The 18,698-nt window shown below is 44.3% G+C and overlaps 2 protein-coding genes across 3 annotated transcripts in view; one reads left to right on the top strand and one right to left on the bottom strand.

The window, feature by feature from the left end:
- Positions 1-2,849: 2,849 nt before the first annotated feature.
- Positions 2,850-9,316, top strand: LOC118431276 (nuclear factor interleukin-3-regulated protein-like). Of its 2 annotated transcripts, XM_035842392.1 has the most exons (2): positions 2,850-3,002; positions 7,679-9,316. In XM_035842392.1, exons 1-2 carry the CDS (start codon positions 2,878-2,880, stop codon positions 8,943-8,945), a joined length of 1,392 nt encoding a protein of 463 aa, XP_035698285.1. In that variant the 5' UTR covers positions 2,850-2,877; the 3' UTR covers positions 8,946-9,316. The 2 variants fall into 2 exon arrangements, with proteins under 2 accessions (XP_035698285.1, XP_035698284.1); XM_035842391.1 differs by lacking the exon at positions 2,850-3,002 and having other exon boundaries at positions 7,462-9,316.
- A 4,435-nt stretch (positions 9,317-13,751) lies between these two features.
- The window catches only part of LOC118431634 (sodium-coupled neutral amino acid transporter 9-like), a 25,786-nt gene continuing 20,839 nt past the window's right edge, over positions 13,752-18,698 (bottom strand). The window contains exons 12-15 of the mRNA XM_035842875.1: positions 18,235-18,339; positions 17,130-17,278; positions 16,493-16,582; positions 13,752-15,604 (exon numbers count right to left, since the gene is read on the bottom strand). Of these exons, the coding sequence (XP_035698768.1) occupies positions 15,427-15,604; positions 16,493-16,582; positions 17,130-17,278; positions 18,235-18,339 (522 nt within the window). The 3' untranslated portion in view covers positions 13,752-15,426. The remainder of the gene's footprint in view (positions 15,605-16,492; positions 16,583-17,129; positions 17,279-18,234; positions 18,340-18,698) is intronic.

Raw genomic sequence — 18,698 nt, 5'->3', positions numbered from 1 at the left:
TGGATACATAAACAAATAACAATACATACAATACAATACAATATTTACATAATTACAAAAACAAAACCACATCCTTTTCCGTTCCAAGTCATTAAGGGGGGGTGGAGGTCAGAGGTCACACAACGTTCTTGCACAGTGTTTTGAATGTTTGTGTAGATGGAGCAGTTTTCACAGTTAGTGGGAGTGCATTCCAGCTTTCTGCACCTCTATATGCAAATGTTCGTTTCCCAGATTCTAGCTTAACCTTCGGAATTCTCAACGACTGGTTTAAACTATGTCTGGTGGAATAGCTATGGGATTCTGATGTTCTGCTAAATATGTTAAGATACACAGGTAACAGGTTGTATATTGACTTATAGACAGTTTGTAGAAGGTGCAATTTACGACGTGAGGCAAGGTCTTTCCAACCAAGAGCAGACAGGTGTTCGTTGTTGACATGTGACCTATACGACAAACCAAGTATGATTCTCACTGCACGGTTTTGTAGCTTTTGTAACTTGTCAGACAGACCTTTCCCACAGTTCCCCCATACCACATCACAATAGTCAACTTTTGGTAGAATTAGACAGTTAAACAACATAGCCAGTGTATCTTGAGGTAACACAGGGACGAGTCGTCGAAGAACACCAATTCTTGCAGAAACAGCGTTGGTCAGTTTCTCAATGTGAAATTGCCATGTCAGACATGAGTCAAACCAGACCCCCAGGTACTTGAAACAAGGTACTACTAACCCTGGAAGATCAGACCTCTAGTGTACCCAAATGTTTTTAGGATCCAATTCCACCAATGCTGCCATAAAGAAAAAAATACGTGGTAACTGTACTGGTGGAGGTTTCTAGGTCGTTATATAAAGTGTTTTTTTTTTCTTATTCAAGTTAATGCCAGATATATTTAAACGCTAATCTCTATACAGTCCGGAAGGACTCTTCTCCTTGAAGTCTGACATGAACAGGAAGACATCTAGATGATCAAAGCCAAACAAACCAGGTCGTTCAGGTCGCCTCTTTTGTAACAGCTTACGTGTACAGATGTGCGCGTACATAGGTCAATTGGATATCCACATGTGAATGCGCTGGATAATTGGGCTCGTTATTGCCTAATGTAACCTCCGGTTGCTTTTATATAACAGCCTGTTCGAGATAATGGCCTGGTCTAGCTGGTGACAGGGCGGGCTGGGGCAGACGGTGTCAAAAACATTCGTCTTCGGACGTATAAAGTGTTGGCCTCCGCTAGCCTCCAAGCAGACGTGTCAGCTAGATGATAAAGGGAAGAATTTGGCCAAATAAGTTGCCATGGGATTTCAGTCAGCTTTTTGCAGTTTATCCAGCTATCACAGCCGGACTGTTCACTCCTAGGGCGATTAACTCCTCCTAGGCTTTTATTCCTAACTTGCGCAAAGTTCCCTGTTACTATCATTCGGCCAGGCCGGAGTCTGGTAGAGACCTGGCCTTCCTACGGGGGTACGGGTGATACAATAGGCAAAGAGGGAAGAGTCGGCCGGGAGAGTAAACTGAATAAAACCCTACGGTGACAAAACTCCTGATATCCAGTTCTGCTCTGGGCTTTGCCAGGCTCTCTGCGTAGCGGGTGTAACCCTCGAAGGTGAATTTCTTACCGGGTGAAGACATACGCATACACACACGCACACGCATACATACATGCACACACACACACACGCACGCACGCACACACACACACACACACAAACACACACACACACGCACGCGCACATACACACACGCACACACACACACGCACACACACATACACACACACATACACACTCACACACACACACACACAAACACGCACACAAACACGCACATACATGCACGATGTATCGCTCCTGACATCTGTCAAGGCTAGCATGGCGGCCAGCGGTCCTTTCTTCCAACTGCTTTCTCTAGCACTTGATTGGGTGCACTAAAACGGTACTGAGCGACGCAAAAACAAATCTGGGCCACGCGTCCCATCTGCTTGGCTCTCAAGCGTTACGTGTCCTACGTGTATCAGGGCGACCTCGTTAGCGTGATCACATCAGCGATCATCAGCTCGCACAAAGCCACTCACGTCCGCACAAGGGCTGTCGTGACGACCATTTAATCACTCCCACCGTACACATCACATTCGTTATCAAAACACGATTAAAGGAACAGTCTTTCAGAAATTAGGGTACAAAGCATCGCTTTGGGCGAACACGTTTAGTCATGCTACAAACATGTTTAGTAGTGATACATGATATGATATTTTTGCAGAAAAATGACATTTGGGCTCTATTTTAGATGGGAACAAATTGGGTCACCTTTCTTTGATCAAGTCGAAAAGAAAGACCAGTCTGATCCTGTGACCGTTGATGTAATCACTCCCTAAGCGCACGGGAGAGATGGGGTTATTTGTGAGAAGACGCTGAGAGGAGAAGACCTCTGGATAGTCCCTTCCCGTCCTCTTCTGTAATATACGGAGATTGCTGGGTCTATATTTCCGATAACTGTGAGTTTAAGGGTTTTGATAACGTCTAACTGAAGCCATGTTTTTCTTTCCTTATAGGCACATATGCAAGACAGTCTGTTTGAAAGATGATACAGGCTCTTGACCATTTTATAGCGGATTAAAGTCCTTGTGTTCATGATATTGTAAAGTTTAAGGATGTGGTTGTTTTACAAAGACACTTACGGCTTGTTTTCTGTTCTTGTGTTTCTTCAGGTCCGGTGGTAGGAGTTTCCTGGACCAAGTACCGAACTTTGAGACTCGCCTCTAGAAGCAATCAGCTCTGTTCGACCATCCACCCGTGGGGAACACCTTCCGAACCACCTGTCAGTCAAACGCCTTGCCATGGTGAAGGAAGCCATGGTGAAGGAAGACGGTATCGAACACGTCATGGAGCACGCGGCGGACAGCACGGACGCCATGTACGACTCGGACCAGCACGCGCTCGCCGCCAGCCAGATGATGGAGATGGGGGATGCGGTTGCCATGCCAGGGGAGTCGGTGGAGCTGCAGAGGCTGTCGTCGCGGAAGCGTCGGGAGTTCATCCCCGAGGAGAAGAAGGACGGCGCGTACTGGGACAAGCGCCGCAAGAACAACGAGGCGGCGAAGCGGTCGCGCGAGAAGCGGCGGCTGAACGACATGGTCCTGGAGACGCGCGTGCTGCAGCTGACCCAGGAGAACGCGCGCCTCCGGGCGGAAATGTACGCCATGAAGCAGCGGCTGACGGAGGTGACGTCGGGCCCGCAGCGGCAGTACCTGGCGGGCCCGCCCAGCCCCCCGGCCGTGCAGTACCCGCACGTGTACGCGGGAGGAGAGCGCAGCGCCGTCTACACGCAGCCGTACATGAACGGGTTGTCGCCAGGGTACCCCCACATACAGGAGCAGCAGCAGCAGGCGTGGTACGATCGTCAACGGGACATAGAGTATCAGCAGCGACACCTGGCGACTTCTAGATACGCCGCGTACGACGCAGCCGAGACCAAACCTCAACAGCCCGTTCTAAGTAGTGACCGTTCGCAGTGGGACACGGAAAGCTCGGGCACAACGGAAGAGATGCCGCCGGCGGGCGTCACGCAACAGGCCGTAGACCTCAGTTTCGCCAAGGAGCGGTTGAGAAAAAGTTCCGAGGACGACAACAGCAGCTTGAGCGACCGCAGCTCGCCGGCCGCTCGGGAGCAGGAGCCGACGCGCCCGCCCAGCCTCAGCCCGGCGGCCCGCAGCTCCATCCTGAAGTGGGGCGACGAGAAGTGCCTCCCGCACAAGCTCCGGCTGAAGCTGTCATCGCAGTACCGCGACGAGTCGGCCTACCACAGCGGCGACAGCGCCGACGACACCTCGCCGGACTCCCCCGTCATGCCCACGCTCACAGGCGAGCACCCTACCGGCGAGAGACCAGAACTGCAGACCAACAACAACATCAGCCACAACGATGACCAACAGGACGAGCGCCACTCCCAACTACAACAGCAGCAGAGCTCCGACAGTGGCGTGGACCCCGACGTCCAGGAGAAGCGGCGGCGGAACAGCGAGAAGGCGCGGCGGAGCAGAGAGCTCCGGAGGATGATGGTGAGCTACCACACCTCGCGCTCCACGCACCTCCAGGCCGAGAACAGCCACCTTCGCCAGGAGGTCTCCCTCCTCTCTGCGGAGATATTCACCCTGAAACACATGCTGGACAAGAAGAGAGAAGCCATCAGCTTCGCTGAGGTCGACAGCATCGACGGGTCTCCGCACAGTGTGGACAGCCTGATCTAACTAAACTAACTCTCCACGTGCGTTTCTGTCGCGCTACCAGGTTGTTGCCATTTGGGAACATTCGGTACCACATCGCGGAACTGTTGATGCCGTATTCGCGGAAATCGTGACTTTTCTCGGGGTGCAAAAACGTATGAAATGCTGTCACCGTTGGAAGAAAAATTGTAGTAACTGTATTCATACGTGACTGCTGAACCTCTTCGACGATATTCGTATAAAGTGCTACATTTCAATTGGATATGTACGGCTATATCGTGAAGATTTTTTTTTTCAAATTAGAAAGAGGTGCAGGGGTCAAGAAATTCTAATTCTAAACAGCTAATCCTCCAATCCAGAGGACATAATCAAGGTATTGCTGACGGAGCTATTACAACGTGAAGTGTGCCGTTCTGCGACATGGCATCGACATTTGCAAATGGCAACGACCGCTTACGAGGCGGAAACTAGCACCGCGGACAGGTCTTCGCTCCAAATTCGTTCCGACGTCGGCTCGGGGACATTTTAACCACGAGTTTAAACTTGAATTCTTATGAACCAACTTGAACTTGGAAGTCGCCACAGTTCGCGTTGAACGCCACAAAGGTTGAGGAACAATGCATTGTAGACTATCTGTATCACCCTCCGACTTGCCAGAGGGTCCGTTGAATATCACGAACTTGACTTTCGTTGACAGACGGGGGGTGCTTACCTACGCTGCAGGCAGCAACATCGCTTTCAAAAACTCACACACAGAAAGACTCCATGTTTCCTTCCTGCTATCAAAGTGTGTCGTTAAAAAATGAACTTATGGCATCTCTTTGCCCGCGAATTGAGAAGAAATACTATCCATGTTGGTCGATGCTTATGGACAGCAATGTATGACAACAAGATCTGTTATACTAACAGTATCATTCTAAACGTTCTTGTGTATTTTCGAAATGAATATATATAATATGGCTGTGCGACCTGAACCGCTAATATATTTAAGACAGTAGCGCGTGTCTTAATACGGAATATGCCTCCATGTATTTTTGAGAGACTTTACGAGGTGACTGTGCTGTAGTTAGTAGTGATAGAAAATTAACCCGTTCTTGGTGAAATGTTTGTTTGTGTCACTGACGCGCATGTCAGGGGAACCGCTTTCCGTCCATTGGAGGAGAAGATCACGTGTGCATAAAATTGTGCTCACGTGATCGTGCTATATAAGGCCATGTCAACACAACCTTATGGATGACATCCCTCTGGAAATCCAAAATCTGATGTGAGAAAAAAAAGAAGTAAATTTTGTTTGAAACGAAAATTTTATCGGAAGTCCTTACTTTCTAATAAAGCAGAAATGTCATTCATAAATTCAGCGTTGTGTGGCCTTGTACTATAACCACTTAGAGTGGATTGTATCGTGTAATTCTGTATTATATATATTTAAAAAGAGCCTGTAAATATTTGGTATTGTAAAACGTGCTTGCTGCCGACGTAATGACGTCATACTACGTTATACATGACGTTGTACACAAATGTTATGTGCACAGACGTTGATGACGTTGTACACAGATGTTCAAAAGATGGTATTTTCTGGAGTTACTTTATTTTCCCGTGGACTTTTGCACTCAGAAAGCTGTTCTGCGAAGTGTGCTTTCCGATGGACTTTAATACAAAAGTTAAAAACATTTCTCTTTGTTGTTTTTTCTTACTGTGTATGAGTGTATGTGTGTGTGTATAAGTGTGAGTGTGTCTATCATGTGAACATGTGTGTGTGTCTGTGTGTGCATATATGGTTAGCGTCAGACAAACATGATCGTTCCTCTCAGAGATGCCTTAATTTTTTGGGAAAGGCAACCCAGAAAAGCCACCTGTCATTTGAAATGAGTTAAGAAACAAAACCACCCTACTGAACCCAAGTAAATGTTTGGTGAAATCATCAACAAGCTCGATGTATTTTTGACAACAGGGTGTTGATATCACTGTCACTATAGCACCTTATGACTGGGCAGAAGTGAAGAAAGATCTCAACGCATCATACTTATAGAACAACTAAAAAAAATCAAACATTAAGAAATCAAAAGTTTTTCTTACATTTATTTTCTTACGTCTTCTTTCATTTTCATGTTGGCAAAACATTTTTATCTCCGTTTCTTTATACATTGACAAATAGATCGACTAAAGACCATATTTACTTTTTGATGTTAGCTTACAGTTGGTAACATCATTCTGATAGTGGATTTTACTAATTGTAGAAGAGTACGATACAAGACAAAGAGCAATAATAACGCCCCTTGGAAATGTAGACTCGTCCGTGACCATGGTAACAGACATAGGCACACGGCGTGATCTACAGTCAAAACATGCGGGATGGCGCCCGGTTATAAACCTTTTCAAATTTTGGCTCCAGCGCTATTCGTTGATTCTTTTAATGAATATTTTACATTTTTATGTAACGTCTCATTGATGAATTTTTTTCTTCAGGTAGACTTCTATGTTAAAATTCGTGGTTTACATGGGCGCGTTCATAATGGAAGCTACGTGAAATATCAGCAGATTTTCCATTCTATGTTCGTGTGTTGAGCACATTTACCGTGGGATATCGTGGGAAAAATTGCCAACGTCAACTATACACACAGGTTCTTTTTTTATAGCAATTACAAACTCACTCGCTCTCACTCCCGGCCCATAACCACAGTGGTCGTAGGGGCTCCACGACTTCTAGTAGCGGTGATCTTTGCCCATCTCGTTCTGTCCTCTGCCCCTTTGATCAGTTGTTCAGTGCTTAGGCCAGTCCAGACCTTTATGTTGTCCAGCCAAGTCTTCCTTGGCATACCTCGTTTCCTCCCTCCTGCTACTGTACGGCTACGATTAGTCAATCCCCACAAAAGGCACCTTTTCGCTGTTAGTGTACAACCAACCGCACCACTCAGAACCCAGGACTGTGTACCTCCGACCTAGCGCGCGGCTGCACAACTTTACCTGCTAATTTCTTTAGTTACAAGCAAGCTTTCACCAATCTAACTTTTGATATCAGTTCGGCTGGCCAAAAGGGAATTTCCCACCGCTAAAAACATGCGTCCATGCAGCCGTTCAGTTTTTGGCTAGGATCTATTTCAGGGTGTCCACTCGGAGCAATACATCAATCAGACCTTGTAATGTATGGCTTGTTTTCTGTTCTTGTGTTTCTTCAGGTCCGGTGGTAGGAGTTTCCTGGACCAAGTACCGAACTTTGAGACTCGCCTCTAGAAGCAATCAGCTCTGTTCGACCATCCACCCGTGGGGAACACCTTCCGAACCACCTGTCAGTCAAACGCCTTGCCATGGTGAAGGAAGACGGGATCGAACACGTCATGGAGCACGCGGCGGACAGCACGGACGCCATGTACGACTCGGACCAGCACGCGCTCGCCGCCAGCCAGATGATGGAGATGGGGGATGCGGTTGCCATGCCAGGGGAGTCGGTGGAGCTGCAGAGGGTGCTGAACGCGCGGCGGAAGGACGTGCTGTCGTCGCGGAAGCGTCGGGAGTTCATCCCCGAGGAGAAGAAGGACGGCGCGTACTGGGACAAGCGCCGCAAGAACAACGAGGCGGCGAAGCGGTCGCGCGAGAAGCGGCGGCTGAACGACATGGTCCTGGAGACGCGCGTGCTGCAGCTGACCCAGGAGAACGCGCGCCTCCGGGCGGAAATGTACGCCATGAAGCAGCGGCTGACGGAGGTGACGTCGGGCCCGCAGCGGCAGTACCTGGCGGGCCCGCCCAGCCCCCCGGCCGTGCAGTACCCGCACGTGTACGCGGGAGGAGAGCGCAGCGCCGTCTACACGCAGCCGTACATGAACGGGTTGTCGCCAGGGTACCCCCACATACAGGAGCAGCAGCAGCAGGCGTGGTACGATCGTCAACGGGACATAGAGTATCAGCAGCGACACCTGGCGACTTCTAGATACGCCGCGTACGACGCAGCCGAGACCAAACCTCAACAGCCCGTTCTAAGTAGTGACCGTTCGCAGTGGGACACGGAAAGCTCGGGCACAACGGAAGAGATGCCGCCGGCGGGCGTCACGCAACAGGCCGTAGACCTCAGTTTCGCCAAGGAGCGGTTGAGAAAAAGTTCCGAGGACGACAACAGCAGCTTGAGCGACCGCAGCTCGCCGGCCGCTCGGGAGCAGGAGCCGACGCGCCCGCCCAGCCTCAGCCCGGCGGCCCGCAGCTCCATCCTGAAGTGGGGCGACGAGAAGTGCCTCCCGCACAAGCTCCGGCTGAAGCTGTCATCGCAGTACCGCGACGAGTCGGCCTACCACAGCGGCGACAGCGCCGACGACACCTCGCCGGACTCCCCCGTCATGCCCACGCTCACAGGCGAGCACCCTACCGGCGAGAGACCAGAACTGCAGACCAACAACAACATCAGCCACAACGATGACCAACAGGACGAGCGCCACTCCCAACTACAACAGCAGCAGAGCTCCGACAGTGGCGTGGACCCCGACGTCCAGGAGAAGCGGCGGCGGAACAGCGAGAAGGCGCGGCGGAGCAGAGAGCTCCGGAGGATGATGGTGAGCTACCACACCTCGCGCTCCACGCACCTCCAGGCCGAGAACAGCCACCTTCGCCAGGAGGTCTCCCTCCTCTCTGCGGAGATATTCACCCTGAAACACATGCTGGACAAGAAGAGAGAAGCCATCAGCTTCGCTGAGGTCGACAGCATCGACGGGTCTCCGCACAGTGTGGACAGCCTGATCTAACTAAACTAACTCTCCACGTGCGTTTCTGTCGCGCTACCAGGTTGTTGCCATTTGGGAACATTCGGTACCACATCGCGGAACTGTTGATGCCGTATTCGCGGAAATCGTGACTTTTCTCGGGGTGCAAAAACGTATGAAATGCTGTCACCGTTGGAAGAAAAATTGTAGTAACTGTATTCATACGTGACTGCTGAACCTCTTCGACGATATTCGTATAAAGTGCTACATTTCAATTGGATATGTACGGCTATATCGTGAAGATTTTTTTTTTCAAATTAGAAAGAGGTGCAGGGGTCAAGAAATTCTAATTCTAAACAGCTAATCCTCCAATCCAGAGGACATAATCAAGGTATTGCTGACGGAGCTATTACAACGTGAATTCACTTAAGATTGCCCAGGCCTGCCTTGCCAGATATCTCATTTAAATATGATTATTAGGTACTTGAATATTGAAATGAGCCAAGCTCCAAATTCGTTCCGACGTCGGCTCGGGGACATTTTAACCACGAGTTTAAACTTGAATTCTTATGAACCAACTTGGCGCTAATCTGTCCTGGTGAGGTAATTGCTCGCACTCAATATCTAAAATCTGAGGAAGTGCAAAGGAAAGGACAAGACAGTCGTGTGTTTACACATACAGAATACTGGTTCATGACCGCTAATGATTTCGACAAAACAAGAAACAATACACATCTGTGAAACGCTGAATGGGGATATGGGAATGCACGCGCTTTGATTAACTTTCATTCTATTTTCTAATCGTCATTTCTTTTTTCTTATTGATTCATTTTCTTTAACCATAAATTTGACACTTAAATATGACACTTTTGAGTTTGTCAATCACAGCAAACATGGAAGCTTCTTTGTTCAATCCTAAATTTCAGCAGGGCAGCCATTGTAAAAGTTGTATTTGCCACGGCGTATGTGTAGTCTGGTCTTTTGTCTCTGTCCGGGTGTGAACGACAAACAAAAGGTACCTTCTTCACAACCAGGGAGAACTACAATCTAACCCATACAAAAGATATGGGGGAAAAATCACAGTCTCATACTCAGATAGATGTTTGAAGTATTTGACATGCTTCTGAAAGTTTAACCACTCCCGCTGCTCTATAAACATTTATCAAAAATGTTATGCATCATACTTGAAGTGCTTCAGGTAAACTGCAAAAGAGCACAGCACCTACATAAACACATTAAATAGAAGACACCCTATATATTTCTATATAAACTCCTTGCCCTAAATGACCAGACTTTTTTGCCCAATATGACGGCCGGGGAAAGGGCATTTCACCAACATGGGCGTTTCTGATAAGGGAAGCACAGGATTCTAGCTATAAAAAGAAAAGAACATACGAGTTGAATTAGTGTGGCTATTTTCCTTTGTCGGCCTAGATCATATATATGGTTGTCTGCCTGGACCAACCTCCAAATAACACAACTTATGTACAATTGTCTTGGGGGAAATATAGAAGGAGGAGACCAATGGCACTTTTTTCACGTTTTTCTACAAAAGTTTACACATCGAAGTATACTGTACATGCATTTGGGTGGATTTAAAATTCTTTTCATCATGGGCAATTTTACTCTGACAGCCCAAAACAAACATTCTAATCAGTAATGATAACAAACATGGCGACAGGCCAGAATCATTATGGCTGTAGATTGCATAGTATTCTCTAATGATTTGTTGTCCTCATGGTCAGTTTTATACACTATTTCATGCAAACTATAGCAACCCGTATTATGTCTTACTTCTCAAAGCACACAATTTGGCTCTCTGTTCTATTCTGGAGCGTTCGAAAAAATTGTTGGACCAAAATCGCGTCATTTCATACCCCAGTTTGGCAGTATTGAGTCAAGGAGGTTGTAATGTATTGAGCAAGGAGGTTAATATCTGAGCTATATAACTTATCTCCAAGCAGAACTTGCGGTAGCATAAGATAGTATTAGTGAGGAGTTTCATTAGCCTCCGCCTTCCTTCCCAAGCTAATGATGCTATCTTATGCCACGGCAAACTCCCTTCCTCGGCAAACCAAGCTCCTTGGGCAAAAACCCTTTCCCGGCGCATGAAAACGTAGCTAAAAGTTGAAAATCGCGAACCAACCACCCCCCCCCCCCCCATCCCCAATAAAAACCAGCCCCGTTCGAAGACTGCAACAGAGGCAAAGTCAGACTTGTTTTGAGCGAATTTTGCTGAGTTTTTGCCGAATAGTACAGTCTCTTGACACCAGGGATTCAAAGCCGCGCTGCGGGGCCAAAATGCCCGGCCCAGTTGGTGGCGCTTGAACCCTACTTTTACATTTTGTACGGCTTTCTGGATGTGCATCTTGTAGAATCCATCTTGTAGAATAGAGAGACTGATTCTCTAAGACTGCCTAAAACTTTTCTCGTTCTATGAGCATGATAACAATCTTGCTACAAAACAACTGTTTATACCAACAGACTAGTCTACGCATAACAATAAACCTTGGTTCTTTTGTCATGGCACAAGTGCAAATTACAGCTAATTCCTTCCCATGGAGGTGCTAATTACGACCTGTCACGTTGAGTGATGGGCAGATTTACTAAAACATGGCTTACAGGGTAAAAATTGATGGTACAAACTTCAAACCTTTGTAGAAAACGGTAGCAATGACTTAGAATGATTGAAAAGGAAATTAAATCGTTGGAAATGTCCTGTTCTACACTCAGGTGTAGTTGAATATATTGTATATGGTCTTTGTTTTGAGTTACAAGGTGATTATAGAAAAAGGTACCCTAAAATTATATGCATAAATGTGAAAAAATCAATATTTTTCACAGAGCAGGAACATGTTTCTCAATAAATCTCACTAGTTCTGAAAGGGAACATATGTAAGTATGTACTAAAAAAATTTCATGTAATTTGCGCGTTGGGAATGGTTTTCTAGACTACATTTTGTTGGAAAAATTATACATCATAATAAATTGTAATATCTCAAAATTCAGAGTATGTAACTTCATAAATGACTCATGTTTGCATTCTTATAGTTGTGTTTTTCGTATACACCAGATTTGAGGCATTTTCAAGCTTCTATGACGAAGTTATGACAATTTTCCTACAGGACTTTGAAAGTAAGGCTCATATGCCCTGGGCCATCTTAAGTCAACAGAGAACGTGAAGTGTGCCGTTCTGCGACATGGCATCGACATTTGCAAATGGCAACGACCGCTTACGAGGCGGAAATTAGCACCGCGGACAGGTCTTCGCTCCAACACCGGCTCCAAAATCGTTCCGACGTCGGCTCGGGGACATTTCAACCACGAGTTTGAACTTTGAATTCTTATGAACCAACTTGAACTTGAAGTCGCCACAGTTCGCGTTGAACGCCACAAAGGTTGAGGAACAATGCATTGTAGACTATCTGTATCACCCTCCGACTTGCCAGAGGGTCCGTTGAATATCACGAACTTGACTTTCGTTGACAGACGGGGGGTGCTTACCTACGCTGCAGGCAGCAACATCGCTTTCAAAAACTCACACACAGAAAGACTCCATGTTTCCTTCCTGCTATCAAAGTATGTCGTTAAAAATGAACTTATGGCACCTCTTTGCCCGCGAATTGAGAAGAAATACTATCCACGTTGGTCGATGCTTATTTACAGCAATGTATGACAAGAAGATCTGTTATACTAACAGTACCATTCTAAACGTTCTTGTGTATTTTCGAAATAAATATATATAATATGGCCGTGCGACCTGAACCGCTAATATATTTAAGACAGTAGCGCGTATCTTAATACGGAATATGCCTCCATGTATTTTTGAGAGACTTTCCGAGGTGACTGTGCTGTAGTTAGTAGTGATAGAAAATTAACCCGTTCTTGGTGAAATGTTTGTTTGTGTCACTGACGCGCATGTCAGGGGAACCGCTTTCCGTCCATTGGAGGAGAAGATCACGTGTGCATAAAATTGTGCTCACGTGATCGTGCTATATAAGGCCATGTCAACACAACCTTATGGATGACATCCCTCTGGAAATCCAAAATCTGATGTGAGAGAAAAAGAAGTAAATTTTGTTTGAAACGAAAATTTTATCGGAAGTCCTTACTTTCTAATAAAGCAGAAATGTCATTCATAAATTCAGCGTTGTGTGGCCTTGTACTATAACCACTTAGAGTGGATTGTATCGTGTAATTCTGTATTATATATATTTAAAAAGAGCCTGTAAATATTTGGTATTGTAAAACGTGCTTGCTGCCGACGTAATGACGTCATACTACGTTATACATGACGTTGTACACAAATGTTAATGTGCACAGACGTTGATGACGTTGTACACAGATGTTCAAAAGATGGTATTTTCTGGAGTTACTTTATTTTCCCGTGGAACTTTTGCACTCAGAAAGCTGTTCTGCGAAGTGTGCTTTCCGATGGACTTTAATACAAAAGTTAAAAACATTTCTCTTTGTTGTTTTTTATTACTGTGTATGAGTGTATGTGTGTATAAGTGTGAGTGTGTCTATGATGTGAACATGTGTGTGTGTCTGTGTGTGCATATATGGTTAGCGTCAGACAAACATGATCGTTCCTCTCAGAGATGCCTTAATTTTTGGGGAAAGGCAACCCAGAAAAGCCACCTGTCATTTGAAATGAGTTAAGAAACAAAACCAACCTACTGAACCCAAGTAAATGTTTGGTGAAATCATCAACAACCTCGATGTATTTTTGACAACAGGGTGTTGATATCATTGTCATTATAACACCTTGTGACTGGGCAGAAGTGAAAAAATATCTCAAGCCAGCATAATACTAATAGATAGCAACTAAAAAAATTAAGAAATCAAAAGTTTTTCTTACATTTATTTTCTTACGTTTTCTTTCATTTTTATCTTGGCAAGATGGTTTTACCTTGGCTCCTTTTATACAGGTACATCAACAAATATACAAGTAAACACCATATACAACTATTTACTTTCGATGTCATCTCACAGTTGGTTACATCATTCTGATAGTGGATCTTACTAATTGGCACTATGTTTTAATTCCTTTTAATTAAATCCATGATTATGGTGGATGTTAATTTAAAAAAACATTATGTGGCAGTGTCTCAAAACACACTGTAGCAGCTGCTGACAAACTCTCTTGCAGTACCATGTAGTATCAGCAGGTGGCACTGCACAAAATCTATCACAACCACCCAAACAGAAAATTTATTTCTAACTACAGTAACTTTTTTTGTCTGTACACAAAGTCACATATTCTTCCGCCCTAAGTTGTGCCAACGTACAGTATTCCAAAAGGACATTTATTCCTAACTACTTCAATGCACAAAACAAGGTATCTTCATAATAGTATATTACTTATGCATACAGATGTATGCATCTTTGGTAAATAATACATTAACTGATATCCAAAAGGAAATTTATTCCTAACTAATCTAACTTTTTGAGGTCAATGTATAAAACAAGGCATCGGCATAATAGCATCATATGGATGCATACATTTTGTATGCATCTTTTGTAAATAATACATTAACCTTTTCCACTCTAAGTATGCATTCATGTGCCAATTTTGTACCAGTTAAAAGGTACATCAGTAGTAAAAGGGTTAACAACCAGACTTTAACCCACCTATGCTAAAGGATGCTTTGTTCTGTTTCAGTAGAAGAACAAACAAGAAAAGCTGGCCTAAAAACTTCTCAAGATTTCTTTAAGAAAAATTGACCCACAAAGTGACCTTCGCATTTCCTTCAAGGAGAAAATAATGTCTGGCAGACTCCTTATATCTTGTGTAAGGAGAAGAAAGTGAAGATGTTTCTATGTCTAAGAGGATAAATTCAAATATCATATTTCCATAAGCCCCGTTCCACTAGATATCAATGGCTGAGCGACTGTACAGTAGCCAAAGTTGGGCATGGTGACCCTTGATGTCATAATTGATGTAAATGTATAGAAATATGGTGATTAGTATTATGTAGAAGTACTACTAAAAAAACAAACCAGATTAAGTGTAAAAAAAAAAAAAATTTCACCATCTGTTGAGCCATCTGTCAAAATTTTTGGTTGTCGAGCGGTCGCAGTGCAGTTGTAGCCTCTAGTAGTAAGGGGGAGCTATTGAGTAGAACTGAGAAACAAACACGTAACAAACACCTTTCCCTCAACAAGAACCGAACGAGCCGACGTTGCTTTTACTTAATTCTTGTTTCAGAAGAAGAACTGGCCCACAAAGTTTTCGGTTGTCGATCGGTCGCAGTGGAGTTGCAGCCTCTAGTAGTAAGGGGGTACTATTGAGGTGTACTGAGAAACAAACGTAAACGACTTTTCTTAAACAAGAACTGAACAAGTCCACGCTGTTTTCCTTACGTCTTATTTAAGAAGAAGAACTGGCCCATAAAGTTTTCGTTGCCGAGCGGTCGCAGTGCAATTGTAGCCTCTGGCAGAAGGGAGGCGCTCCTGAGAAACAAACATAAAACAAACGCCTTTCCCTCAACAAGAACCGAACGAGCTCTTGTTGTCTTTCTTACGTCTTATTTAAGAAGAAGAACTGGCCCACGAAGTTTGCCAGCCCCAGCAGGATGATGAAGCCGTGTACGGCCGCGATGGGCCAGGTGAGTCTGCCCGTCTGTTTCAGGCGGACCAGATACACCAGGCAAGGCAGGGTGAAGATGTACGCAAGTCCACAGAACGCTCCTGAGAACCTGGAACACAATAGAAAAAGGAGTCAGTTGGCAACATATATGTAGGTCCTGAACAAGTGTGTAAATACTAATTTTCCATAATTGAAGACTAAGAGGGTGATCCTTGACTCTTAAGAGGGTGATTGAGGAAGATGTTGGCCTCCAAGATGGAGACCTCCTGTCTGTCATGAGCGACAGGGTCGTATGGAAGAACTTCACATGTCACCTGATGGACGAACTAAACTGAACTGAACTGAAGACTAAGAGATCTAAAATAAAGACAAGACAAGGATCCCCAAGTAAGTAAGTGTAAGCCAGGTTTCACATCTCTTAGTACTAGCAAGTGGGAAATTATCAACCTTTGATGGACCTTCAACTGTACAAGTCATGTATAATTGTAGTATAAATTGGCTAATGATATTTCCCATATAACGTGCGTTGGGACTTATGTAATAAGTTCCCTCCAATGTCATTTACAATCAAAAATAAGGCCACACCAATTTAATTTCTTGGTTCTCGGATGTCCAGACCCATTTTATTCTGAAAAAAAAATTGGTCCCAAGGAAAATAATATACTCTTAGGTCCCTGAAATAAACGTACCGGGACAATTATTTTTTGCAGCCACAAAATTCACCCGGTACGGTCTTATTTTGGACGGTACGTTTATCATGTTTTTGAAAATTAGACCAGGGACTCCTGAAATAACGAAAATTTGGAATTTTCTGCCCATATTTCCTTTTTTTTTTGGTTATATAAGCCTCATATGTTCACCCCAGACTTTTTGCAAAATTTCATTTTTTATTTTTTTTCGACCGACCGCCCCAATATCTTTCTGAAAAAATCCGAGAACCAAGAAATTAATTTGGTGTGGCCTAAGCATGTGTGAGATGTTATGGCAATGTACCAACCTGATGATGGTTCCTATATGAGGTAGGAAGCGAGCAAAAATGACACAGACTCCCACCAACAGTAGGTTCAGGACTACCACATGGACTAAACTGGAACACAAAACAGTCATGGAATAAACAAACACTGGCAGGGATAACAGAATCATGTTAGACTTGCATTATTGTTATTGTCAGAGCGCAGTGTAGGAAACTACCTTTAAGTTTGGCGTCTGTCCTCTATGTCACGAACAGTAAAAGAACTAAGCTCTTCAGTGAGCTAAACTGTTTTTTTACGGTAAACCTAGTTCCTTACCTAGGATAAGTGGTGCCAAACAAGGTGTGCATGAACTGTAGTCTGAAGATATACGTTATACATTAAGCCATGGTTCATTGTGCTTGTCGTAAAGAGCTAGGATAAATTCCCTGTACAATGGACCTGTAAATACTGTACATAGTATCTGCCCTTTCTGTCACGAACAGTAGAAGAGTAGCTCTTATGTGAGTTTAACAGGTTTTAAAGATAACCTTAGTACGTTACCTAGGGCAAGTCGAGGCAAACAAGATGTGCATGAACTGTAGTCTGAAGATGTAAGTTAAACAATGGTCCGTCTTCTGTGACTGAGCTAAACTGGTTTTAGCGATAACCCTAGTACCTCACCTAGGATAAGTAGTGCCAAACAAAGTGTGCATGAACTGTAGTCTGAAGATGTAGAAGAGGAGCGGGAAGACCGTCCACATCTGGAAGAGCAGGAACACTCTTGCCACGAACGCCAGCGTGTCCGTGTTACTGAAGTTGTTCAGCAGGTTCTGTGGGAAACATGGAGGAAGAGAATACGTAGTCAACAACAATGAATTGTGCATCAAAGGTTCTGCTACCAGAGACAAGGAATTTCTGTGGGGAAAAGAAAAGTCATAGCTGTCTCCCAAACCCCCCCATCCCTCTGCCCTGTGACTGAAATTTGCTAGTTGTGACAGGAAAAATTTTATCACATCTCTTAAAAAATCTAAATTTAATGAGATGAATTTGACAAAGTATTCATAAGCTTGAAATGACAGATTTAGAAATGATAATCAACAAAACAGGCTTCCAAACAATGAGTGGGTCAGTCAGGGTTCGACAAGTCCATTAGCCCGATGTCCCTAAAGCCAGAGTAATTGAATCACCACTTCTGAAGAAGGTCGACGAATGAAAGTTACAAATTTCAACCTGGTAAGGCCACACTTATTTAATTTCTTGCTTCTCGTATTTTTTCAGAAAACTATTGGGGCGGTCGGTCAAAAAAAAAAGAAAAAAAAAAATTTGCAAGAAGTCTGGGGTGAACATTTGAGGCTTATATAACAAAAAAAGACAAGGTTAGTAGTCAAAGTTTTCAGCTTTTCAAGGCATGATTTATCCAATGAATCTCTTTCTTTGATTTGATACCACTTTGCCCGAAAAATTGTTAAATTTGAGCAAAATACCGCGGAAATATGGTCAGAAAAAAACAAATTTTCATTACTTCAGGGGTCCCTGGTCCAATTTAAAAAAAAAAAAAATAAACGTACCGTCAAAAATAAGAACGTATACCGGGTGGATTTTGTGGCTGAAAAAAATAAACGTCCCTATACGTTTATTTCAGGGACCTAAGAGTATATCATTTTTATTGGGACCAAATTTTTTTTTTTCCAAATCGGGAAAAAATGGGTCGAGAAATCCGAGAACCAAGAAATTAAATTGGTGTGGCCTAAAAATGCAAGTCTTTAAGAACGTCTGTGGTACTTACATCCTCTATACAGCTCTTGTCTTTTGGGAAGGAGGCGTAGAATACCGCTCCCACCACGACATACGTCACCATGACGCAGACGTACGCTATAGACAGGTCACGACCCTGTATCCATGGCAACAACATTAGTAAACTGGACCAAAAACAAACATTCAACGTTGATAATCAACACAACATTATAGCATGGTGGCTTATCTAACTCAACAGTTCAAAAGGAAAATTTGAGTAGGTTGAGTTCTTTTTCTAAATCCTTTCTGAGAGGCCCTCTAGTTTTGAGATTATTGGCAGTAACAAATGATTGGTACGGTAAACACAGGCAATTTTCCTTATAACCAATACAAAATTGGTGCAAAATAGCTGCACTTAATAACAGACTGGTGAGTGGTGCCTAAAAAGTCCAATCTAGTGCAATTTGTGTTCATAATTATCAACAGAGAATCACATCCCTGCTTGTTTGTTCATTT

Source organism: Branchiostoma floridae, chromosome 15 (assembly GCF_000003815.2).
Source record: "Branchiostoma floridae strain S238N-H82 chromosome 15, Bfl_VNyyK, whole genome shotgun sequence".
NCBI lineage: Eukaryota > Metazoa > Chordata > Leptocardii > Amphioxiformes > Branchiostomatidae > Branchiostoma > Branchiostoma floridae.
This window is presented reverse-complemented; position numbering and strand designations above follow the sequence as displayed.

Excerpts from the sequence above, each read along its gene's own strand:
- LOC118431276 (XM_035842391.1), top strand. The coding sequence starts at position 7,524 with ATGGTGAAGGAAGACGGGATCGAACACGTCATGGAGCACGCGGCGGAC.